We start from the raw sequence: 26,429 nt of genomic DNA on the forward strand, positions 1-26,429 counted from the left end.
TAATAAAAATAAAAATGTATTTAAAAAAAAAAAAAAAAAAACAGCATTGGTTGATTGAATGAAATTTATTTACAAAAAAAATAACCATAACAGGGTTCTCACAATAATGAAGGTAAAAAGTAAATAAAATGTCTTCTTGTCTAGAACTTGAACTCTTTGTATTTCTTGGCACCGCCTCGCGTGTCCTGTGGTTGAGCCTTCCTCTTCTTTTGCTGGGGGGTCACAAGGTAATTGTGAGGCATGACATTGTCATCATTAAAATATAGGCCACAAGTTAGTACAGGGAGGACCGATATATCTTCAGTTGTGGAAGACAGGGAAAAAGAAATGACTGTGTGATGTAGGTATTTTTTTTTTTAAATGATGCATATTTTAAAATATGCACATTACTTGATGGATAATTTAAGTTACTGTCGTGAAAAGTGAAATGTCAAATCAAATCAAATCAAAATCAATCAATCAAATGTAAAAAAAAAAAAAAAATCAAATTAAGTATTAACTTCTCTTTTTTTGGTCCGGCGGTAATGGAAGGCTATAATGTACACTTTATTTTATTTGTATTGCATGTTCTTAAAAAAAATAAAAAAAAATAAAAAAAATCTATGATCATCATCATCGTCCTGATGTCACTGGGTACCTTCTGTTTGGCGGCGTGCTCAGCCACCATGTCGCTGAAGTCCTCCTTCTCCACCTGAGCCTGCTGCTCGCGCACGTGCTCCTCATACTTCTGCGTCATCGCCATCGGGTCCAGCTCCAACTCGTCGGGCGCCAGCGCCACCTCCACGCCGTGTGTATCACCGATGCCGGCCTTGCGCCCCGCCATGGCCTGGGGGAGGCGGCACAAACTCACCCGTAAAAAACCTCCCGGCGCAAACTAAGAAAATAAGTAGAAAGTCTGTGCGTGTGCTCGTCACTCACCGCTGACATGTCGTAGATGTGCGTGGAGGCCATCATGGCGGCGCCCACTGGGCCCGTTCGTCTCTCTGGAAGGACGGTAAACAACTGTGGCGTCTCGTTGCTGGAAGGAGAAGAATAAGTTCAAGAGTGAGTGAGTGAGTGAGTGAGAGAGTGAGAAAGAGGGAGGGAGAGCGCGAGAGAGAATGCGAGAGAGAGCGAGAGTGCAAGAGAGAATGTGAGAGTAAGAGAGCGTGAGTTTGAGTGTGTGAGTGAGTCTGAGTGCGATAGTGAGAAAGTGAGTGACTTTCTGAGAGTGACAGAATGAGTGTGAGTGATAGAGCGAGCAAGTGAGCGAGTGTGTGTGAGAGAGTGAGAATGAGAGAGTGAGGGAATGAGTGAGAGAGTGAGAGAGGGTGAGTGAGTGAGTTAGTGAGTGAGAGAGTGCGAGGGAGAGAGAGAGTGTAAGAGTGAATGTGAGAGAGAGTGAGTGTGTGTGAGAGTGAGAATGAGAGAGTGAGAATGAGAGAGTGAGGGAATGAGAGTGAGTGAGTGAGAAAGTGAGAGAGAGTGTGAGTGAGTGGGTGAGTGAGAGTGACAGAGTGAGTTAGTGAGTGAGAGAGTGAGAGTGACAGAGTGAGTTAGTGAGTGAGAGAAAGTGCGAGGGAGAGAGTGTAAGAGTGAATGTGAGAGAGAGTGAGTGTGTGGGAGATGTGTGAGAGTGACAGAGGGTGAGTGAGAGAGAGACAGAGTGGCAGAGTGAGTGAGTGAGTGTGAAATAGAGAGAGTAGGAAAGAAAGTGTGAGAGTGAGAGTGAGAGAGCAAGAGGGAAAGCGAAATTGAGAGAGTGTGAGAGTGAGAGACAGCGCGAGACGGAACATCTCACCCATCCATTGCCTCCTCAATCTTTTTCTTTCTCAGCTCGATGAGTTCAGGGGTCTCCATGCCGGCGGGGACGGATGAGAAGCCTCCTGGCGTGATAAGCCCGCTGGAAAAAAAAAAAATCATTATTTATTCCCTACACCTCACAATTACCATGGTATTACAGTCTTCCCTCGCTATAACGCGGTTCACTTTTCGCGGTCTCGCTGTATCGCAGATTTTTTTTTAAGTGCAATTTTGCATATTTTTTTACAGTAATATACCCATTTTATAAAATTTATGAAGGTTTGAACATTGTCAATGTTTGAACAAGAGAGAAATGTGAGAACATGAAAATGCCTCAATGAGAAAAGTGTATAAATTGTGCGGTCGGGAATTTTAGAGCCTTAAAACATTTATAAGAGTTGTAAAATATAAAGCTAACTACTTCGCGGATTTCATTTATTGCGGGTATTTTTTGGAACTTAACCCCAGCGGAAAACGAGGGAACACTGTATTGTCTAATATTTGTGACATTGTCCCCTGTGAGATTTGTCTCACGTGAACGTCATGTAATAATGCCACCTCGTCGCTTTCTACCTGTCCGCTGGCGTGAAGAATCCCGTCTCGTCCGGTTTCTCCTCGTCGCTCTCCTCCTCCTCCTCTTCTTCCTCGGAAGACTCCTCATCGGAAGGCTCCAGCTCTCCCCACGGCGTGCGGTCCACTTCCTCCTCCTCCGCTTTGGACTGCTCACATCAAGCCGGCACCAGTTTGAGCGCACGTCTCGGAGGAGAGCCCTTCGCACCGGAGGAGGTGGCGGCCGCGCCAGCTGCTCACCTGAAAGTCAGCCGAGTTGGTCCCAAACACGTCGCCGTAAAGCGGCTTGCCCATCTCGTCCACGGGGGGCTTCCCCCAGCCGCCGGCGTGGTAACCGAACGTGCAGTTCTGAAGGAAACGAGAAGGAAGAGGAGGCTCGGGTATCTGGACTGAAAGGGATACTTGACTCGTTGAGCCATTTTCAGCAGTAAAAAGTTCATATTTTGTCCATCATTAATGTGGTAACTTCATTATTTTGCATGTACAATAGCTTTAAAAAGTAATTTTTTCCACTTGCTGTCGACTGATGATGACATCACCTGTGCTGAGGAAGTACGTAGCTTATGTCCAATCATGGCTCAGTTTACTGACCAAACCCAAAAAATAGGTGAGCCTTGATCGGTCACCACAGGTGATGTCATCATCAGTCAGGTAGAAAAATGAAATTTAAAAGGTATTAATTGTACATGAAAAATAATGACGTAATCAAATTCAATTCAAATTCTGGACAAAATATTTACATTGTTCATTGGGTCAAGTGTCACTTTAATTTTAGTGTTTCGAACTCTTGCGCCATGCATTTGACAACAAATTCTATATTAATCCTGAAAATAATAACAGTAATGATAAAATAATAAATAAATAAATATAAATTAATAAATAAAAACACAAATGATCAAATAAATACAAAATAATTATTTAAAAAATGGGACAACAGGATGGAAGGATGGCAGAATGTGACTCATAAGAATGATGATGCAAAATGTTTGGAGAAGTAAAATATTCCCTGTGGTTCAGATTCTCTAGAATTGTTTGATCTTGGCGAGGGGGTCGGGGGGGTGGCGTCGGACAGCTTCTCGTGTTCAAAAATTACCTGTCTGATCTATTAAAAATAAATAAATAAATAAAGGTTCCTTTTTCAGTTATATTTAGCTATAGCGACACGTTTTGAAGACATGAGCCAACACTGGCGAGTTTATTTTTATTTTTCCTCCAAGTGCAAGCACTATTTCGTGTCAAGATATCAAAACATTAACATTTACTTTCATTTTATATTTAGTTTGAAAGTAACCCTCAACTGGGAGTAGGGGTGGGACAAAAAACCGATTCGACCGAACCATCGGTCGTCAAGGGGAGCTAAACGGCCGTATCGGTAGCAGACTTGTCAACCGATACAAAATCCGCCGGGAATCCTTAGATACATTGCTTGTAAAGCTGTGGACCGGATATCGCGTTGCTGTGAATCGGTTGCGAGTGAGGCTTTATGGTTTTCATAACAATAGCAAGAGTTCTGCACCGTGCTCTACTTGTTTTGTTTACATTTCAGTAGCAGCACTATTCAAGCTACTTCCGCGTTTACAGAGAGCTAGCAAAGTAGCACTCAGAGACGCTTCATTCCCCGGATGTTGTAAACATAATGCAAAGACGTTACGCACCTTGGGGGGGAGCCTACCGTCAACGCCGTGCTCGCGACACGGCGCGCGCGCGCACAACGAGTGACAACATGCAACAGTGGAGACAAGCAGAAGCCGGTGCCGTACATCTCGGTATTTCCCATGGCTATCGAGTCCTCTCGGTGCACTTGTATGTCCCGGGCCGGCGTTGGTACTGCGCGCGAGCCAAAAAGAATAACTCCCGTGACGATCCAATGCATGGATTCAAACGACACAGGTATGTCCCACAGCCAACACACCAGCTAAGCTAAACGCACACTGCAAGTATCTCATTTCTCAGTTTGTGGCTCCCTGTCAATGTACACAACTAGCATGAGCAGCAGGGAACTGAGACGTGCCCGCAATTACGTCATCAAACTCAAAATGAACGACAGCCCAAAAAACAAAACAAACAGTCGTGATTCCGTGGTCATCATCGTGTCTCAGATTAAAAAAAACAAAAAATATGTCATACATTAACCAAAAATGAATGTGATGGCAAAGAAAAACAAAAATTGTTAAAAACAAAAAATTTTAATAAAAAGGGAAATGCACTTTTGTAAATATTTTTGGATATATTAAGTTGTTAAAATGTGTTTGATAGATTTATTGTTCCATAAGGTGGCTTCATATTTCTTTTGGCTGGACGGTAGGTTTATGTCATGTCTTAAATTTATGTTTCTGAAATACTTCACAATGTGGACATATTCTGTTTAATTGTGTTGGTGTCTTTTTAAAGGTTAAATATTTATATTTCAAATTGAATTATCAGCCTTTTGTTTTCCTGATCCTGATTTTGAATTAAAAAACAAAAAACAATTATAACTGTCAATAACAACTAATAAATATTTAAACTGATACATTTTTCAGTCATATCGCCCAGCCCTTTGTTCCGGTCCATTTAAATAAATGATTCAATATATAAAAATATAGAAGACATTGTTGTTGTTCTTTTTTTACACATTTGTAGATACTGTAAAAATTTGTGGTGTTTTAAGATTAATGTTTACAAGCAACAAATGTCACTATAAGTTTTGAATATTGAAATTAGTCGTATCGAATCGAAAATTTTATCGTTCCCAAACTTAATCGAACCGTTCTGTTCTGAAAGATAATCGTTTTTCAATCGAATCGCAACTTGTGTATCGAGATACATATCGAATCGGCCTCATGTCAGAGATTCCCACCCCTAACTGGGAGTCTATCTGCTGCTTGTTGTGAAGCGTGAAATCAGCCGATTAACAGCTCGCCTCAAAATTTGGGTTATTCATATCACTGCAGAGTGCGAGTATTTTTTGCCACCTCTGGTCATGCCACTTGAATACCTCGGGGATGGGCGAGTTGAGTCCCGGGATCTTGAGGTTGGGGTATGACGGAGGGGGGCCATACCTCTGCATGGCGATGAGCCAGGGGGGCGGAACCTTGTGGGAGTTCTGGGGGAGAAAAAAAAAGAAAAAAAAAAAAAAAAAAAAAAAAAAGAGACAAATGCACACCAATTGATAGACGCTCAACATTGCCACAGGGAGTTCGACCCACGGGGGCAGAAAACTCACAGGGCCGACCGGCATTCCCAATGCGATGCGCAGCTCCTCGGAAAGGTCGCCGGGCTTCTTCTCCTTCAGGCGAGTCTCAAACTCTTTACCCTTAAATGTACGGCAAGCACAGGCAACGACATTGACGGGGGGGGGGGCGATGTCATTATTTCGTATAAAGGTTATTTTATTTAACTAAATCTAAAATTAAAAAAATAATTTCATTAAAATAAAATAAAAACAAAAATGCTTCAAAAAAAAAAACGAAAACTAACTGAAAACTACATTTTATGTTTACAAAACGAACTATAATGATAGCAAAAATGTCCTTTGTTTTAGTCTTTACTAATTAATTGAATGCATGAGCCTTTGGGGATGATTTTTAATGTGAGTTTAAGTAGATTTATTTTAATATTAACCAGAATAAGGACGTTTGAAAGTGTGTCACACAGGAGTGACGTCATCTAGCAGCAGCCAATAGAAAAGCACCTTCAGATGACGTTGCTCCCATGATGTTTTTTTTAAATATTGCGCACAAGTAATACACAATTAAAAAATAAAAAAAATAAAAAAATTAAAAAAAAACTAATACTGAAACTAACTAAAATGAAGCATTTATTATATAACTGTGCCTAATAGAAACTAACAGATCCACACTGAAGACCAATGTCCCCTCTAAACTGCGCGAGTCCGCAATTGCGCAGTACTCTCACCACCACAGCGCACAGCAAATGCCTTGCTGCGCATTAAAAAAAAATGCTAACCTGCAGCTGTATTTACTGTTTGCATACATCATGTAATTTATGATCTCAGGTTTTGGACAGGTATAATACTGGTTTGGCTGCCATGTGAATGTCTGATGTTGTCAAGAGCTTACTGTATATAAAATGGACTCAGTTAGGTTTACATTTCACGGCTAATTTTATACTGATGGCCTTTGCGTTCATTTCATTGTTCATGGTCTTTGAATAGCCCTCACAGATATAGTTTATAAGAGAAAATGTATATATGCATTAATTTCAGAACAGTGAAATGTGCATGTAGCGCTTCTTGCAGTCTTATTGGTACAACCATACGCCACGCATGGCGACATTTCACTATGGAGACAGTAAATTAATATGAAAACGCTGCAGGAAAACGAATATTTTCAAGTTTGGTCGGCTTAGTGGGTGGCAATGTAAGATGTCTGCCGGTGGCTTCACTTCTCGCTGTGGTGATATAAGTGGCATTGAGAGTCTGTATATAGATCCGTGGATGTCGCTCACCGTAATCCACGGAATGCTCAAGAAGTTTGCGTGAATGCACAGTCACACAGAAAATTAGAGGGAACATTGCTGAAGACTAATTAAAACTAACTAAATTTATAAACAAAACTCAAAATGAAAAAATAAAAACCTAACAACAACTAACTATAATTCTAGCAAAAATGTAATTCATTTTTGTCTTTGCAATTAATTTAATGCACGAGGCTTTGGGGATGATTTTAAATGTGATTTGAAGCCGATTTATTTCGATATTAAAAAACAGCATTCCTTTTAAATATTGCATACAAGTAATACACGTTTAAAAAACAAAAAAACAAAAACAAAAAAACTAAAACTGAACTATAACTAAGCATGTATTAAATAACAAACTAATAAAAACTAACAGAACCACCCTGAAAACTAATTAAAACTAACTTAATTTATAAAACATAACAAAATCAAAACAAACTAAAATTAAAAATTCCCAAACTATAATACACCGTGCCTCATAGTAAAGGTCTCCGTGGATGGTCAGCTTGGGTTTGATCTGCCACTTGAAGAAGGCGTCGTGAAGTTTTTGATAGTCGATGTCAATCTTGCCCATCTTGGGACGAACTTTCTCCCTCATTTTGGTCTTCATGGTTTTGGCATCCTCCTGCACGACACAATAAAAAGTAACGTGTATCATTCATTCATTCTGTTTATTTTCAAAAAGAAAGGAAGAAATGACATTTGTTATTCAGAAGGAGGATATGGGACAGGAGGATAACGTCAACTCAACTGATTCATTTTCAATTGCCAACTGAAAATGGAACGCACAACTGATCCCCCAAATTCATAAAAGCCTGCAACGGCGCGGTCGAGCCCAACCCACCTTCTCCTGCAGGGCCTCCCTCATCTCCTGGATGCCAGTCCTTCGGATGAATTCCGGGAGTTGGAACGGCGGCTTCTCGATTCCCCTCTTGCCCTGGAGGTACTTGCGCTTGAAGCACCAGTGGCGAGGAACCGGCACCGTGTTCCGAGTGGCCTTTAGGTGTACCAGCAGCTTGGGCTCCTGAGCCGTCACATCGTGCATTTCCACGACGTCCGGACGCTCTACCAACTGGGTGAGCGTGTCGGAATAATTGTAAATAAGTTATCAGACATTTGCTGCAATGAAGAACTGCTTCTGCTTGCAAAGAATTGCTTCTGCTTGCAGTGAATAATTGTTTCTGCTTGCAATGAAGAATGCTTTGCTCATGAAGCTGAAGAACCACAACATCTAAGGCAGCAGAATGGTTCGAGCCAGTCTGCTGAGGCCGCCTGTTTTCTATTAAGTAATGATTGCAAACTTGACCACATGTACTCAGCAATCTTCCACTCACATGCACAACACATAGACAAACAAGTACACGTGTTCCAACTATGCCTTGCATTTACATTTTTAGGGTTAGAACACCCATGTGACTAGGGGCGTGGCCACATGGAAGCCAAATAAAAAGAGAGGGTGAGAAAAGGACTCTTCAGAGAGTGCAGAAGTGAATTGTATCTTCAGTTCCTCTACTCTCTCTCCTTGCAAGAGAGAGAGTGTCTTCTCTCCTTTTTGTGTTGTGTTGTGTTTAATAGATGTCAAACAGGTAAACCTCACAGGGCAGAACACGGGTCGCAGTCATCGACTCGACTCCGGCTGAGGGCACGCTGGCGCGGCTTACCTGCTTGAGCTCGGCCACCGTGAGACGATTCATCCTCCTCAACTTCTTCTTGGACAACTTGGGAACATCTGGGCGGACATCCTGTTGGGTTTGGGACCCCAAAAAAACAACAACAAACAAAGTGTATTATTGGGGAGTGATTCCAATCTGAACGCAGCCATTTTTACATTCTGGAACCAAACAGACGTGTGAACATGAAAAGGAGAACGGTCCAACCTCGTCGCTGTCATCGCTGTCTTTTCTCTCCAACTCGAAGCCTTTCTTCCTCAGGAAGCCAATTTCCTGCTTTTCTGCCTTTTCGGGCTCTTTCTCCTTCTCCTTCTTCAAATCGTCAGTAAGCTGTGAATCAAATCATTGTTCATTATGTTCCTTTGTCTAGAGCGCGACCGATTAATCAGTCAGGCAGTTTTAATTGGTTGATATTAGCCCTTTTTAAAATAACCATGATCAGACAGTATTTTGCCATTTAAACGCAATATATTCTTCCTTTCTCATAAAAGAGTAACATGCTGTTAGTGTCAGGAGTCACTCAGAATGATGACCTTGCACCATTCGATCACAAAACGAGGTTTGACCCCATCCAAAACAGTATGCACCCTTCCTGAGATGACGTGTTTCTCACACAACCCACCAACATTTATGCCCAACAATGGCAGCTTCTCACATTTGTCCGTGCTGCAGAAGATTCTGAGCATAATATTGCTTTTACAGCAAAATCTTTTGCGTCTTACCATCAGCAACAAGTGGGGATGGGAAGACAGTATATAACATGTTCAGAAATCCACAGTGTATAACAACCAGAAAGGCAATTAAGAGCAAGTTTTGGATACATTCAGCATTTGTGTCACTGTGGAAATACATCTGATGTATGATGAATGTATTCTGAATGTATTCAAGAACGGCAAAGATACTGTTTTTAAATTAGCAGATTAACTCATTTGCTCTCAAAAACGTATAAATATGTTTTATTTTAAATGCATCAAGTGTCCCAAAGACGTATTTATACGTTTGTTTTTTTTATACTAGCGCATACAGAAGGCTTTGATGCAGCCTCCCAACTGCAGAGAACAGGTGAAAAAAATAGTAATTACAAAAACGGCCAGCTGGTGGCAGCAGAGTATAAGAGATCAACCAGGGCCAAGTTGAAAACAAGCTGTTTCCTCACAATTCTAAGAATATTTGTGAATAATGTTGAAACTTAGCTATATTCTAATGCTAATTGCTGAAAAACGGAAACAGATAGAAAAACACTTTTTTTTTTTCCCCTGATGAAAGAAGAGACTAATCTTTGGACTCACCTTGAAGGCCTCAAAGATGCGCTTGAAGATGATGTAGCTGGAGTCGTAGATGTCCGGCTCCTCTGCGACATACTCGATCTCCACTTCTGGCTCCTCCTTGGCGTTGCTGGCCTCCTTTCCCTTGCCCTGCTCCTTCTTCTCCTGAGCACGTTTGCTCTTCTTTTTGCGGTTCCTGCGCCGGCGGTTTTTCTGACGGGGGGGGGGGCTCAAATTACCAGCTCGGCCAAGCGACGATACTGACCTCCTAAAAAAAGTAGGAAGACTCACATCCTTCTTGGACATGCGGCTGTCGTCGTCTCCCGCCTCCAGCGCGCCGAGCGCAGAATTGCTGCCGTCTGTGCGCGCGTCAACATCTGCTGCTTCTGCGGGTGGAAAACACAGGACGGTCGTCAGCAAGAATCCTGTCAAAGAGAGAGCTCTTTGTTGTTAAGCGGCTAACAGGATATCAACCTGCAGGGTCCACGTGCTGCTCCTGTCGGATCTCCTTCAGCTGCAGGATTTTCTCTAGGGCCTGAGGGATCTTGGGGCCCCCAATAATGATTTCATCACCCTGCCAGGCCTTCAACGGAACATCACCGTAAGTGTTAATTTTGTCAACAAAAACTAGACAAAAAGTCATTTCTAAAATGCTCGATTTAGAGTCCGACTAAAAATGGACTCAATAAAAATTAGATGAAGTTGACTAACTGTGATAAAAACTAACAAGTTGGACTGAAACAGACTAAATTTAAAAATGGAAGACAAAATTAACACGACATCCCCCAATCAAATTGTTGCGCAACATTATTTTCCTCAGTTGCTTATTGCAGGTTCCTCACCTCCCTGTTGTCCTCGCCCGGGGGCGGCGGTGGCAATCGATGTCGCTGGGCAGCCAGCATGGCGATGCCCGGTGGCAGTGCACCGTGAGGGTCCAAAGTAACTGAAGGACACACAAGTAGGCCGTGAGAGACCAAAGGGTTTTTCTAAGTGAAGAAGCTCACATACATACTTTGGACTGCGGTGACAGGGGCCATTGTTCTGCCCACCGAACCCTGTTGCATCTGAACCATGTCCTGGTGGCGTTCCTGCTCCAGCAGCATGGCGGCCTGAGATTGCAAACAAGTGACGTGACATCACGTGGGCAGCTCTTCATTCACGTTTGTGTCTCCTCCCTTTTACCCTGTTTTGCTGCTCCAGCAAGTCCTGGTCCTCCATGACACGGGAATCATGCTCCTCCTGCTGCATCACCATAGCCGCCCTCTGCTGAGCCATCTTCAGCTGGTCGTCTTGCGACAGGCCCGGAGGTGGCATGCCGGAGCCCTCCATGGGCATGTGCATCATGCTCATCGGCGCGTGCAGCATTCCCCCCATCCCGGGAGGCATCTGGTGTGGAGGTCACATGATATTGAACAACCAAAAAAAAAAAAAGCTTGGATGGAAACATTCATTTATTTATGTATTTATTACTTTCTGTTCATATTATGAAACTACAGTATGAATTGTTGCTGCTGTGTTCAACTGTACACTATTGCCTGAAATAAATGAAAATGATGACGATGATGATGATGAGGAAGAAGGTGAAAAATAATACCTGAGCGCCCACTCCATTGTCATCATGTGGTTTTCCAAACAGGATTCCCGTCTACAGAGGGTAAAGGGTGCAAAAACAAATGAGCACACACATATGATAAGCTAGCAGCCGACGGATTCTTCTTAGAGTTTACCTGGATCATGTAATTTTTCAATCTGTCAATCAACTCCTCTCTTGGACCTACGCAGCAAAAAATAAGACACCATCAAATTCAGAACGCGACAAAACTAGCTCACTCTATGCGATGCTATGCTCATAATAATAAGTAACTACACGGAGCTAAATGAGTACACTACTTAAATTACGGATGTTTGGTGATTAAGAAATGTACAATAAACTGTAAATGAGGTCAGAAGTTTGCTTGGTTAACATAACAGCGAAAGAGGCTACAAGATAGCTATAATCGTTAGCATAGCAACATTCAGCTACACACAGGTGATTTTTCCCCCCCAAAATTTTTCTTACCCATCACAGGCGCGCCCAGTTCCGCCAGCTTGGCTTGGAGTTCCGGGTGGCTCCAAGAATTCAAAGCCGCGATAGCACTCCCCAAATCGGGCTGGTGAGCATCAGCTCCCGATGGCGCGTCGGAGGAGGCCATGTTGAACTTTCAAATGGATGCAACAATGGCGGAGCGTGTGTCGGGGAAAGAAGCTTCAGTGTGGTGCAATGCATGACGGGAATGCATTAGGCGCACTGACCTGTGGGAAATGTAGTCCTAAGACTGTGCCTGTAGTCTTCGCTGTGTACGTCGATTTATTGTGACATATTTGTGTCGACAATGCATGTTTTATCCTCCATGTTTTTTTTGTATTGCATTTGAAAACCATTTTCTTCCTTTTGTTTAGCCATTGTTATTACATATTATTACCATGTAATTATTGTGTATGAATTTTCTGTAAACATGCAGTATACTGTATATATATATATGCGTGTACGCGTGTCTGTTTATATATTGAACTGGTTTCGGCAGTGAGCTATCAAACTCAAAAACAAAAACAAAACAACAAAAAAACCATCCCCTCCCTCCCGCGCATGCGCATGCGCACGCCATCGACCCGTACGAGCACGGCAGCGGCAGAAGGCAGAGGCGGACGGAACAAGAGGGGAGAAGAAGGCAAAAGAAGAAAAAGGGCTGAAAAAGGGAGGAGGAAGAAGGTAAGGAAGAAGAAAAACAAGGTAGAAGGGTGTGTGTGCTCCTCGTCTGTCTTCGTTCTTGTCTTCAGCGTCGCAAAGGAACGAGGGGAGACGTGCACGCGCGCAGGTAACACACGTTCCAGTTCCGCACTCCTTTCACTTACAAACATTTCTTTTACTTCCAAGTTCCAACACTTCCGCAGCCTTCCCAGAACTTTTTTTTTTTTTTTCCAACGGAACAAATGTCAAGTAGCAGGAGGGTTGGGTGGGTGGGTAACGTCGTCACGTGACCATGTCCGAGTACAGCTGCTATTGCGTGTCCCCCCCATAGCCTTTTGACAGCCGGATGCAGAGCCACGCCCACCACCAGTAGCCAGACTTGACCTCTGACCTTTTATCTCTGAAGCTGTGTTGACATGCTCTCTGTTTATGTACTCGTCATCGGTGTAATATAATACAGAATATTACGTTTGATTGTGTGTATATGTGTGATGATGAAACAGGAAGCCTTCATTGTTTGCATAGTCATGCAGGGCGGCATGCGTGGCTAGTAGTGATAAGCTTGGGTGTTGTTTGGCGCACAAGCTCAGGAACTTTGCATGTGATTGACAGCTGTTGTCATGCAGGAAATTTGTTTCTGACCCCAATAGTCACAAATCCCTGACTGATGATCTTTTTCTGAATCGTCTTCTCTTGTTTATTTCCAGAAGTGGCGTACCATTCCAAAGATCCTGACCTGTTCATGATCCACATCAGAACCTGACAACACTTTCACATCACACCCAACACACGCGCCCAAACATGGTGGAGCCCATATGTGCCACGGGTGTGGCGGTGCAGCTGCGGAGTCAGAGGGACCGGCAGGAAGGTCTGGGCCAGAACGACAACGCCGTCAAGTTCCTGGGTCAGGACTTCGAGAGTTTGCGGGCGCAATGCCTCCGGAGCGGGAAGCTCTTTGAAGACAGCCTGTTCCCCTGCGCCGCCTCCTCCCTGGGCTTCAATGAGCTCGGGCCGAGGTCGTCCAAGACGCATGGCGTGCGCTGGATGAGGCCCACGGTGAGTCTCAGCAAAGCTGCGCACGACCTCCGGAGTGTTCGAAGACACTAATTGGGAATTACTGTGTGGTCCTCAAACTTGATACACCAAGTAATGTTAATTTTGTCAACAAAAATCAAACAAAAATAATTTTGTCAACACACATTTTTCACCGGATTAAAACTAGACGAGCCTCGCCTAAAACCCTCATTAATAGACAATAAGTGGGACTAAATCAGGATGCATTTTCATCGACTAACGAAGACAAGACATAAATGTCCTTCGCTTAATAAAAATTGGATGAAAATCTATGGACATTTTAGTTCATGGACAAAAATGAGATGAAAATATGATTTTGTCAAATCTTGTATCTGCTATGATGCCACATCTGTGACACTGACATCAAAGCACAAACACATTGGACAGGAGGTGGATTCATGGTGAAAGGTTTAAAAAAAAAAAGAAAAAAAAAAAGTAAATTATAGTTATAATTTACCATTAATCCAACAGTTATAACATTCCAATAATAATGTTAAAGAGACTGCTAACTAATACTGGCTAACTTACTAGCTCATAGCATGGAGCCATAGTAGCCACTGTTATTGTGTGTCAAGTTGTTATTCATAAAAAAGATTAGAACATTTTACGTGAAATATTTTAGGTCCAAAAAGATTCAATATAATCTGCTGACAAAAAAAATACGGGGGTAAAATGGTTGTTCAGACTAAAACTAGACTAAATTTGGGACAGTTTTTGTTGACTGAACCTAGACGAATAAAATTAAGTTTTCTTGGACTAAAATGCTCGATTTATAGTCGACTAAAAATGGACTAAATAAAAATGAGGTGAGGTTGACTAACTGTGATAAAAACAAAAACCTAACATGCGTGACTGAAATTGGACTAAAACTAAGACTAAATTTAAAAATGTCAGACAAAATTAACACTTTCTACACTGTTCTAGCTTTAAAATGTATTGCACAAAAGTTAAAAAATGGACCTACATAGATGTTTGAAAACAGTTTTAAACAAACATAACTGTGTTATACTTAAGAGTGAACTGAACAGTACTTAACAAATGTACTGAAAAGAGTATTTATATCTTTAAAAACATGCGTATTTAATTCAGTAATTTCTCACTGTTCTAAGTTACACACAACGAAGTCAGTTTCTCATGTGCCTTCCCTCACATGTTCCTAAATACAACAGTAGCGTGCTCTTCGCATTGCATGTTAGCGTGACATGCATGCTCCGCTGCGGCCGTGATTGTACTTCGCGCACACGTCTGCACTAATATGTAAACGTGAAGTCAAGCGTGCGCAATGACACGAATAGGCGCTCTCCTTTTTTAGCTGCGTTTCAAGTCAGCACCCACACAGGCGCTAGCATGCAGCACTGTCAGAAATAGATCTTATAAAATATAGAATCTATTTATAAATATAAAAGCAGCAGGCACTCACATGCTAGCTTGATGCTGAGGTTTCCAAGGGTGTTTCCTCATCCAGCAGGTGAAAATTTGTGAGGCTAGACACACCTCCGTTTGTTCAGTCGCTCGACATGAAGCAGTTAGATTTTTATTAACTGACAAACCAGATTAGCATGCTAATGCTCAAGTTAGCATGCTAGCACTAATGTTAAGTTAGCATGCAAATGCTAATGCTAAGTTATCATGCTAATGCTTATGTTTATTTAGCATGCTAATGCTAAGTTAGCTTGCTTAAGGTAGCATGCTAATGCAAAGTTAGCACGCTAATGTTAATGTTAGCTCATGGTAATGCTAAGTTAGCATGCAAATGTTAATGCTAAGTTAGCATGCTAATGTTAATGTTAAGTTAGTATACTAATGCTAATGTTAAGTGAGCATGCTAATGTTAAGTTAGCTTGCCAATGCTAAGTTAGCATGCTAATGCTAATGTTAAGTTAGCATGCTAATTCTAATATTAAGTTAACATGTTAAAGCTAATGTTATGTTAAATGCTAATGCTAATTCTAAGTTCGCATGCTAATGCTAATGTTAAGTTAAATTCTAATGCTAATGTGAAGTTAGCATGCTAATGTTAAGCTAGCTTGCTAATGCTAAGTTAGCTTAGCATGCTAATGCTAAGTTAGCATGTTAATGCTAATACTAAGTTAGCATGTTAAGGTTAAGTTAGCATGCTAATGCTAAGTTGGCATGCTAATGCTAATGGTAAGTTAGAATACTAATGCTAAGTTTGCTCAGTATGTTAATGTTAAGTTAGCTTAGCATGCTTATGCTTAGTTAGCATGTTACCATTGACACGAGTGACCTTTTATCTCAACTAATTTGTGCTATATCTGCATTAGTGGTTCCCAACCACTGTGCTATTGTTTGACGTTTTTGTTGGGTGTTCTTATCTGTCGTGACTCATAAAAAGTTGGGAAAGAGATTTTTTTTTTCATGGCAATGACAGGAGTGTGTGTGTGTGGGGGTGTGTGTGCGTGTGTGTTTGCAGGAGTTGTGCAAGCGTCCCGCTTTCATTGTGGACGGAGCGACCCGAACCGACATCTGCCAGGGAGCTCTGGGTGAGTGGGGAATTTGCATGTCATGTTGAGAATTCACACACAAACTGAAATGCCCCACCCATGCTCAACGGGTGCATGCAGTACATACACATTTGCATTATCTTACCACTAGGGGGTGGAAAGTACACTTGCATTTAGCCTAGGGCGTTTGAGCATTTATTTTGATATCGAACTCAAGGTCTGTGTACACGTACACTCATTGTCCTCACGAGTAACGCAATTTGACTTGGATATTTTATAAATGCTCAAATGGTGACTATGTGTACGCGCAGGGGACTGCTGGCTGCTGGCGGCCATCGCCTCGCTGACCTTAAACGACAACCTCCTGCATCGAGTGGTCCCACATGGACAGAGCTTTGAGCAGGGATATGCCGGAATCTTCCACTTCCAGGTAAATCCTTATGTGGTCATAATTGTCACAACATCCATTCAACATAATTCCCATGTATTGCCATAGGAATTATTTCATTGCAGGGATGACAGATTTATGAAGTCATAAGCGTTTTTCATTGACCAAAAGATCAGGAAAAGAGGAGGAAAGTGTTCCCTCTCATGTTTACGATTCGCAGATTTGTTAATCGCTGTTTTTGTCCTCGGGCCAAAATCATGTCTAATATTCAAGCCATTTGTTGGCAACTTGGTGCCAAAGGGGAGGAGCTTTATTTAGTCAATTGGAAAAGTAGTCGCAGTTGGATGCCATCTTTTGCATCTATTCAAGTCCTTCTCAAATAAGGCACAGGCGATACCGGAGTGGGGTGGGGGTGGGGGGTAAATTTAGTCTCAGTTTTCATCCAATTTCAATAACACTTGTTCATTTTTATCATAGGTAGTCAACTTCTTCCCATTTTTATTTATTCACCATTTAGTCGACTATAAGGTAATCATTTTAGTCATTATTTTAGTACAAAAAAAAAACAATTTTATTCGACAGAAACATTTTAGTCTAGTTTTAGCCAGGACAGTCATTTTTCACCCTTTTGCACTTTTTTGTCATCAGTAGATAATATTGAACATTTCCCTCTAATCTAAAACTACTTCACATCAAATTTTCTGTCCATCATTTTGATATAAAACAGCTTCACATGCAATTAACAGCTACAAGCTAGTAAGTTAGCTAGCATTAGTTAGCATTCATGTTACGTTGCATTCGCAAGAGATTAGCAGGGACAGGATTTTACAAAAATCATCATTTTTGTCTCTTTGTTTGTGAACTAAAAGATTTTTGTCAAGACTTTATTAAGTGAGCTAAATTTTGATCTCGTCTTCGTTAGTCGTCGAAAATGCAGACTGATTTAGTCCCACTTATTGTTGATTAATGGAGTTTAGTCTAGTTTTCGTCCAATGAAAAAAGTGTGATAATGAAAATATTTTTACTTAGTTTTCGTTAACAAAATGAACACTACATGCAACCTCCTTTTTAACGTGTAATTGCACATCCACTACAGTAGGTTGCAGTGGCGCTGTCATTGTTAGAGAGTGCACAAAGAGCATTAGCTCCTTTGCAGCGATTTACTTCGAACAGTTTTATAGCCAAATGATGCTATTTATAGTCGCAGCGGCAATTTGGCGGGCGCACAAAATGTTTTCTTCTTACTGTGGGGGGTGGCATGACAAACTATGATCACCGATCTTTTAGGGATGTAACAATTATCCAAGCATCACGATATGATATAAATCACGAGGTCAAGGTCACGATACGATAATTTTCGCAATATTGTGGGGAGAAAACGGTCACAATATTGTTAAAAAAAAGAAAGCCAAAAAAAAGAAGATCTCATATAAAAAAAAAATCAATATTGTGCTTTTGTGAATCAATCAAAAAACAAATAAATACAAATAATTATAATAAAAATAAATTTAAAAAATCAGTATTGTGCTAATGCACGCACACATTTAGTTCCTCCACATATTGACTCGCTTCACAAGCTTGTTTCGTTCCTCTTCATCTGACCATTAGAGTGGATTTTAAAACCTAGAAGGGCCAAAACATGCCTTGTGAAAATTAAACTGTAGTAAAAAATAAATAAAAATAAAAAATTAGCCACCAGAGGGTGCTAGAACTGCACAAATGGAAGTCCAACCTTACTTCAACAGAGGTAATATGATGACGACGATATATCGTGACAGTTTGAATAGAGCGATATCACAATATTGCCGTTATCGTTACATCCCTTCGATCTATAGGAAATTATGTCAGGTTTACACACCAAAACATATAAGAATGACAACACAAGGATGAGAAGACAAGACTTATTCGTTTTTACTCGTAGCGAGGAGAGCACAGTTGCCAGGTACAAGCTGTCAAAGATGCCCTGGCAATTGTCTCTTTTATTGGGGATTATTTCCTTTCCGGTTACAAAAAATAGCGTTGTATTACTAAGGGGTGGGAAAAGCGCAATACTGCACCGCTCCATTATCTAAAAATAACATAACATATCTGTCTGCTTGGATGTAAGTGTGTTGCAAATAAGCATGTGATTATCCATTAGCAATGAAAGTTCTCATTTTCGCTTTTGCCCCAGACGGTATAAATCATTTAAACACAGCCACACTCCCTGGTATAGTTCATCTGAAGAAAGCAGTTCGCTTAAAGTTCATATGAGTCTAAAGCATTCTTGTCTTGTTTTGCTATGGTGATTGACGAGGGCCTCACTCAGCGTCCCGTGTTCACAGTTCTGGCAGTTCGGTGAGTGGGTGGAGGTGGTGATTGACGACCGTCTGCCCGTCAAGGACGGCAAGCTGCTCTTCGTCCACTCGGCGGAAGGCGGCGAGTTCTGGAGCGCGCTGATTGAGAAGGCCTACGCCAAGTAAGCCCGGCGTCGAGTCGAGGGATGGAACCATATCCTGACATCGTCATAACATACACAATACGAAGGTCACCATACGAGAATTTTCACGATATTGTGGGGAGGTTGGCGAAACCAAAACATGCCTTGTGAAAATTAAACTGCATTAAAGAAAAAAAATAGCCACCAGAGGGTGCTAGTATTGCACAAATGGAAATCAACCTGACTTTTTGAACAGACGTCCATCCATCCATCTATCCATCTTCTTCCGTTTATCCGAGGTCGGGTCGCGGGGGCAGCAGCTTTAGGAGGGAAACCCAGACCTCCCTCTCCCCAGCCACTTCAACCAGCTCCTCCGGCGGGATCCCAAGGCGTTCCCAGTCCAGCCGGGACACATAGTCTCTCCAGCGTGTCCTGGGTCTTCCCTGGGGCCTCCCGCCGGTGAGACATGCCCGGAACACCTCCCCAGGGAGGCGTCCAGGAGGCATCCGAACCAGATGCCCGAGCCACTTCAGCTGGCTCCTCTCAACGCGGAGGAGCAGCGGCTCGACTGAGTCCCTCCCGGATGACCGAGCTTCTCACCCTATCTCTAAGGGCGAGCCCGGACACCCTGCGGAGGAAACTCATTTCGGCCGCTTGTATCCGGGATCTCGTTCTTTCGGTCACGACCCACAGCTCGTGACCATAGGTGAGGGTCGGAACGTAGATCGACCGGTAAATCGAGAGCATCGCCTTTTGGCTCAGCTCTCTCTTCACCACGATGGACCGATACAGAGTCCGCATCACTGCAGACGTTGCACCGATCCGCCTGTCGATCTCTCGCTCCATCCTACTCTCACTCGTGAACAAGACTCCAAGAAACTTGAACTCCTCCACTTGAAGCAGGATCTCATCCCCGACCCGGAGAGGACACACCACCCTTTTCCGACTGAGGACCATGGTCTCGGATTTGGAGGTGCTGATCTTCATCCCAACCGCTTCACACTCTGCTGCGAACCGCTCCAGTGAGAGTTGGAGATCACGGCTTGATGAAGCCAACAGCATCACATCATCTGCAAAGAGCAGAGATGCAATGCTGAGGCCAGCAAACCGGACCCCCTCAACGCCTCGGCTGCGCCTAGAAATCCTGTCCATAAAAGTTATGAACAGAATCGGTGACAAAGGGCAACCTTGGCGGAGTCCAACCCTCACTGGAAACGAATCCGACTTACTGCCGGAAATGCGTACCAAACTCTGGCAACGGTTGTACAGGGACCGAACAGCCCGTATCAGGGGTTTCGGTACCCCATACTCCCGAAGCACCCCCCACAGGACTCCCCGAGGGACACGGTCGAACGCCTTCTCCAAATCTACAAAAAACAAGTGGACTGGTTGAGCGAACTCCCACGCACCCTCGAGGATCCTGCGGAGGGTGTAGAGCTGGTCCACTGTTCCACGGCCAGGACGAAAACCACACTGCTCCTCCTGAATCCGAGATTCGACTTCCCGACGGACCCTCCTCTCCAGCACCCCTGAATAGACCTTACCAGGGAGGCTGAGGAGTGTGATCCCTCTGTAGTTGGAACACACCCTCCAGTCCCCCTTCTTAAAAAGGGGGACCACCACCCCGGTCTGCCAATCCAGAAGCACTGTCCCCGATGTCCATGCGATGTTGTAGAGGCGTGTCAACCACGACAGCCCCACAACATCCAGAGTCTTTAGGAACTCCGGGCGGATCTCATCCACCCCCGGGGCCCTGCCACCGAGGAGTTTTCCAACCACCTCAGTGACTTCGACCCCAGAGATAGGAGAGCCCACCTCAGAGTCCCCAGACTCTGCTTCCTCAAAGGAATTGAGGAGGTCTTCGAAGTATTCCCCCCACCGCTTCACGACGTCCCGAGTCGAGGTCAGCAGCACCCTATCGCCACTATACACAGTGTTAATGGTGCACTGCTTTCCCCTCCTGAGACGAACAGACGTGCTGCTTTTAATATCGTGACATGACGATGCCGACATATTGTGCCTTGGAATTTGACGATATATCGTTATCACAATAAATCGTGATACTTAGATAGATTATCGATACCTCTACACAAGTATCGCGATATTTGTAGTTAACATACAGCCACTATAACAGCTCCATTATTCATGACTTATTGAGCACTTACTTGGCGGGCCACTAGGGGGAGTGCCTCATAAGAGTGGCAGGGAAATGGACGCAAGTCTTCAGGCAAAGAAGACTCATGAGCTTTTTTTTTGTTTTTGTTTTTTTAATTATTATTCTATATATATTATTTATTTCTATTTTTTTATTATTGTTATTTTATTTGTATCTTTATTGTATATATTTAGATATTATATTATGTATTTATATTATTTTTTATTATAATATTCCATCCATCCATTTTCTTAACCACTTGCGCCTCACAAGGGTCGCGGGGGTGCTGGAGCCTATCCCAGCTGGCTTCGGGCAGTTGATGGGGTACACCCTGAACTGGTTGCCAGCCAATCGCAGGGCACACAGAGACTGAATTATTATTATCTTTTATTATTAATAATATTTATTTATTATTTATATTATTTATTAATATGTATTTGATTATTATTTTATTTTTGTTCATTCTTTATATTATTATTATTATCCATCCATCAATTCGTTTTCTTAACTGCTTATTCCTCACAAGGGTCACGGGGGTGCTGGAGTCTATCTCAGCTGGCTCTGGGCAGTAGGCAGCACCTTGGACTGGTTGCCAGCCAGTCACAGGACACACAGAGACTAACAACCATCCACACTCACAAGCACACCTAGGGACAATTCGGCGCGCCCAATTAACCTGCCATGCATGTCTTTGGAATGTGGGAGGAGACCGGAGTACCCGGAGAAGACCCACGCAGGCACGGGAGAACATGCAAACTCCACCCAGGAAGCCCGGAGCCTGGACTCGAACCGGAGTCCTCAGAACTGGGAGGCGGACGTGCTAACCAGTCAATCACTGTGCTTATTATTATTATTATTATTATTATTATTATATGATTATTGAGGATTTATTACGTGAGCAATATAGCGATAATCGCGGTATTGTCATATCAGGAGATAATCGTTATCGTGAGCCTTTGTATCGCTTATCGTATCGTGAGGTAGCCAGAGGTTCCCACCCCTAATTGTGGCCGTTTTAATATCGCGATATCACGCTGTTTGCCGTTATCGTTACATACCTGTGTACAAACAAATTTTAATTTCATTTTAGTTATAGACTTTTGACTAAAATTAAAGTATTTGGTCATCTGATTGTATTTTAATTTTAATCCAATTTTAGTCGACGAAAAAAAGAGCAATTTTAGGCGACTAAATTGACCGTTTATTCAATATTTTCCCTCAGCATACATTTCAACTTTTATACAGAAAATGATCACATACCTATTTATTTTATACCTATTTGTAACTGTAGTTGAACACACAAGACACATTTAATACAACGGTGTCTTTTATTAATTTTGTTTCAATGAAACATATTGCACTGACAATAATATAACCTTAGTTTTCATCGAAATAATTAAAAAAAAGGGCATAATTGCTTAATATTAATCTTACAGCTGCACAGTGAATATTATGAATGTTTAAACATTAAATAAAGTGCAGTGAACACTGGATTAGATTGTGTGTATTTTCGTCACTGCGTTGTTTTCATTTTCGTTTTAGTCATTGACAAAATTGTCAGTCAATTTTGGTTATCGTTATATTTATCGTTATATAAAAACTTTCGTGACGAAAATGATGACGACAATTTTGCATCGACGAAATAATCACTGGTCTGAGCTGGGCGCCACCAAATAGTCACGTGTGGATTCTGCCCTTCCCCCAGGTTGAACGGCTGCTACGAGGCGCTATCGGGCGGCAGCACTTCCGAAGGCTTCGAGGACTTCACAGGCGGCGTGACGGAAATGTTCGAGCTGCGCAAGGCGCCCTCCGACCTCTTCAGCATCATGGGCCGGGCCATCGAGAGGGGCTCGCTGCTCGGCTGCTCCATTGACGTGAGGAAAAAAATATCGGCGTGTATATGTTACGTAGACATTGCTTGCCTTCAGCCCGTTCGCCCGGCGCTGCTATATTGTAGGTCAGTTCGACTGCCATATTGGATGTGGCGGAGCTGCCTGTCATCTAGTGCAAGTGCATCGACTGAACTTCATGAAGCGACAACCTGCAAAACCTTTCGCTCAGCCATTCACACGCACACTTAACACTTCATGTTATTATTATACTGTAGTTTTGGAATTTTTTTCATTTGAGTTAGTTTTGATTTTGTTTTGAGTTTTTTTTTAAAATTCACTTAGTTTTAATTAGTTTTCAAGGTGATTCTGTTAGTTTTTATTTGTTTTAGTTATTTAATAAATGCTTTGGTTTAGTTTCAGTATTAGTTTTAGGTTTCTTTTTTTTTAAAATGTGTATTAAAACAGCATGGGAGCGACATAATCGTTTGGTGCTTTTCTATTGGCTGTTGCTCAATAACGTCACTTCTGTGTGACACTTTCAAACCTCTTTATTCTGATTAATATCGAAATAAATATACTTAAAATCACATTACAATCATACCCAAAGGTTCATGTATTAAATTAATTACCAAAGACTCAAATGAAGGACATTTTTGCTTTAATTATAGTTATTTTTAGTTAGTTTTGTAAACATAAAATGTAGTTTCTTATAGTTTATTAAAAACACATGTTCGTTTTTATTTTATTTTGTTAATGTTAATTTAATAAATGTTTTTTTTTTTAACAATCTTTATTTAACATTTTAAACATGAATAACATTCTCCTCAAACAAAAAAAAAAAAAAAAAAAAAAGCAAAACAAAAGCAGAAACAAGCCTGTGATCATGTCAGATTATGTTATGATCCATTCGAAATAAGTTTTTCCCTGAATGTCAGCCATTTCCCCCAATTCTTGTAAAAGAGGTTTTCCTACAGTCTCAGTCTGTATGTAAGGCGGTCCATGTCCAGTATGTCATCCACGATTATCAGCCATTGCTTAAAAGATGGCGCTTCAGTCTTAAGCCAATTCTTTGTAATGGCCTTTTTGCCAGCCATCAGGAGTCTATTAACAAAATATTGATCATCCTTGTGCACAGCCTCTTCCAAATATCCCACGTACAAAACCAAGCAAGACTTTGGAACAGGATACCCCAAAGCATCACAGAGAGCTGAGTGAATGTTCCCCCAAAAGGGTTGGATATAGGTCCATTCCCAGAAAATGTGTGTATGATTTGGATCTGTATATGCACATTGTCTCCAACATGTCTGTTGGGTTTTCGTTTGTTTACTTTTAATGTTGGGTGTGATAAAATAACGCATTAAATTTTTCCAATTGAATTCTTTCCATTTAGGAGATTGTACTGTCGAATTGTGTATTTTCCACACATCATGCCACATTCCCTCTGAGACCATCTCACCCAGCTCTCTTTCCCATTTAGTTTTTACATACAGTGTAGACCCCAATTTAGAATCCATCAAACAACGATACAGAGATGACACAGTTTTCGGGACACCGCCTCCATAGGCTCTCGAGAGTAATTTTATAACAGGGTGTATTTTATCCTCACATATCTTAATAAATGTTTCTTTTTAGTTTCAGTATTAGTTTTATTTGTGTGTTTTTTTTAAATGTATATTACTTGTGCATAATATTTAAAAAAACACTAATGGCAGCAATGTCATCTGAAGGTGCTTTTCTATTGGCTGTTGCTCAATGACGTCACTTCTGTGTGAGACACTTTCAAACGTCCTTTTTCCAGTTCCTATCAAAATAAATCGACTTCATATCAGATTTGAAATCATCCCCAAAGGCTCATGCATTAAATTAAGGATACTTTTGCTTTAATTATTATTAGTTGGAGTTAGTTTTGTAAACATAAAAGGTGGTTTCAGTTTGTTTTCATTTTTTAAAAAGCTTTTTCGTTTTTATTTGATTTCGTTAATGAAATTGTTGAAATTGTTTTTCTTTTCTTTTTTTATTTTAGTTTTATTGTTAGTTTTAGTGAACTAAATTAACCTTGCTTCTGACATACTGGCACCTCTGTTGTTTTTTTGTTACCAGATCACCAGCTCCCGAGACATGGAAGCGGTCACTTTCAAGAAGCTTGTCAAGGGACACGCCTACTCCGTCACGGGCTTGGACGAGGTATAAAATACAAGTTGAAGTAAAAATAAACGTTTAAAGGAAGAAAAAAAAATGTCAACATGTTCAAGGAGTAGGAAGAAGTACACATTTATATTGTCCTACTCCCGATTATTTCTATCATTTTTATATGCTAACAAGCTGTTCCTATTCACTAACATATAAAGAAATTAAAACAATGGAAGATCAAAAGAAACATGCATTGTGGTGTGCGTGTCTCCATCCGATGTGACCTCGCTCCAACGTGTCCCGTAGGTGGTCTATCGCGGGAACCTGACCAAGTTGGTCCGCATCCGGAACCCGTGGGGGGAAGTGGAGTGGACCGGCGCTTGGAGCGACAAGTGAGACACACGCTTCTCGTGTTGCATGTAAACACTAGGGATGTAACGATACTGACGATATCGTGATACCGCGATATTAAACTGCCACAATATGTCGTTGTCGTCATGTCACAATATTAAAAGCAGCGCATCTGTTAAAAAAAAAAAAAAAAAGTCAGGTTGGTTTCCATTTGTATAGTTCTAGCACCCTCTGGTGGCTAGTTTTTTTTTAGTTTTTTTTTTAGTACAGCTTAATTTTCACAAGGCATGTTTTGGCCCTTCTATATGTTTAACACATTGGCTCCTGCCATTTTCACGGAAGCAATCCAATTCGCTCCTGGCTGTTTTACTGGACTTTGACTGATTTTGCAAGGCCCACAGAATATTGTGTTCTATTGCTATAAAACCATGGAACCTATCAAAAGAAATAGAGTCTCTTTTTTCATCAGGAAAAATAAGTATATTTCTATCTGTTTCCGTTTTACAGCAATTAGCATTAGAATATAGCTAAGTTTCATCATTATTCACAAATATATTTAGAATTGTAAGTAATTGAGCTTTTTTTTCAACATGGCCCCGGTTGAGCTCTTATACTCTACTGCCACCTGCTGGTCGGTTGTGTAACTACCATTTCTTCAACCGTTATTTGCAGTTGAGAGGCTGCATCAAATCTGTACGCTCTAGCATAAAAAAACATATACATCTTTGGGACACTTAAAACTCAACTCAACTTTATTTATAAGGCGCTTTAAGAACAGGCGTTGCTGTATACATAAACATCAGTTTTGCAGTAAACAAGAACGAAGCAAACATTTTGAAGTGCGAATACAGGTTTTCTTTTTTTTTTCTTTTTTTTTCTTTTTTTACAAGTAAATACATTATACATCAGTGAACAAATAAGAAGTAGTGAATAAAGAGATGAATAAATACATAAATAAGTAGACGAAACAAAACATCAAACTCATCCACAACACAAAACACCAAGAACAAGTCTCATGTTGCGCCAAAAGCCAAAGAATACAGATGTGTTTTAAGACGTCTTTTAAAAGAGGATAACAAGGGGGACTGACTAATATTTAGTGGTAGGTCGTTCCAAAGGGAGGGACCAGCAACAGCAAAGGC

At 41.6% G+C, this 26,429-nt stretch overlaps 2 protein-coding genes across 5 annotated transcripts in view; one reads left to right on the forward strand and one right to left on the reverse strand.

Moving 5' to 3' along the window:
• Window positions 1-50: 50 nt before the first annotated feature.
• Window positions 51-12,003, reverse strand: sf3b2 (splicing factor 3b, subunit 2). Its single transcript, XM_077499629.1, has 21 exons — window positions 11,805-12,003; window positions 11,473-11,519; window positions 11,340-11,390; window positions 10,928-11,131; window positions 10,758-10,854; window positions 10,588-10,688; window positions 10,220-10,328; window positions 10,037-10,131; window positions 9,770-9,958; window positions 8,688-8,810; window positions 8,472-8,552; window positions 7,655-7,882; window positions 7,286-7,435; window positions 5,558-5,647; window positions 5,330-5,437; window positions 2,593-2,700; window positions 2,356-2,501; window positions 1,781-1,882; window positions 919-1,018; window positions 638-826; window positions 51-212 (listed from the first exon to the last, which is right to left on the reverse strand). Exons 1-21 carry the CDS (start codon window positions 11,935-11,937, stop codon window positions 141-143), a joined length of 2,523 nt encoding a protein of 840 aa, XP_077355755.1. The 5' UTR covers window positions 11,938-12,003; the 3' UTR covers window positions 51-140.
• Window positions 12,004-12,364: 361 nt separating this feature from the next.
• Window positions 12,365-26,429, forward strand: part of capn1 (calpain 1) — a 34,618-nt gene continuing 20,553 nt past the window's right edge. Inside the window, exons 1-9 of one of the 4 annotated variants that reach the window (XM_077499623.1) lie at window positions 12,368-12,494; window positions 12,563-12,600; window positions 13,181-13,529; window positions 15,982-16,051; window positions 16,324-16,442; window positions 18,725-18,858; window positions 22,680-22,848; window positions 24,907-24,990; window positions 25,243-25,328. In XM_077499623.1, the coding sequence (XP_077355749.1) occupies window positions 13,275-13,529; window positions 15,982-16,051; window positions 16,324-16,442; window positions 18,725-18,858; window positions 22,680-22,848; window positions 24,907-24,990; window positions 25,243-25,328 (917 nt within the window). In that variant the 5' untranslated portion in view covers window positions 12,368-12,494; window positions 12,563-12,600; window positions 13,181-13,274. Of the gene's footprint in view, window positions 12,601-13,180; window positions 13,530-15,981; window positions 16,052-16,323; window positions 16,443-18,724; window positions 18,859-22,679; window positions 22,849-24,906; window positions 24,991-25,242; window positions 25,329-26,429 lie in introns of all 4 variants that reach the window. The other 3 variants (XM_077499624.1, XR_013278976.1, XM_077499622.1) reach the window with 3 other exon arrangements.

This window comes from Festucalex cinctus, chromosome 16 (genome assembly GCF_051991245.1).
Source record: "Festucalex cinctus isolate MCC-2025b chromosome 16, RoL_Fcin_1.0, whole genome shotgun sequence".
Taxonomy (NCBI): domain Eukaryota; kingdom Metazoa; phylum Chordata; class Actinopteri; order Syngnathiformes; family Syngnathidae; genus Festucalex; species Festucalex cinctus.

Bases quoted from the DNA above. Each gene is read 5' to 3' on its own strand.
- sf3b2 (XM_077499629.1), bottom strand. From the start codon at position 11,937: ATGGCCTCCTCCGACGCGCCATCGGGAGCTGATGCTCACCAGCCCGAT. The intron at 1,883-2,355 runs GTAGAAAGCGAC...TTTTTTTTCCAG, and splicing joins TTCTTCACGCCAGCGGACAG to CGGGCTTATCACGCCAGGAG. The intron at 827-918 runs GTGAGTGACGAG...CGCCTCCCCCAG, and splicing joins ACATCTACGACATGTCAGCG to GCCATGGCGGGGCGCAAGGC.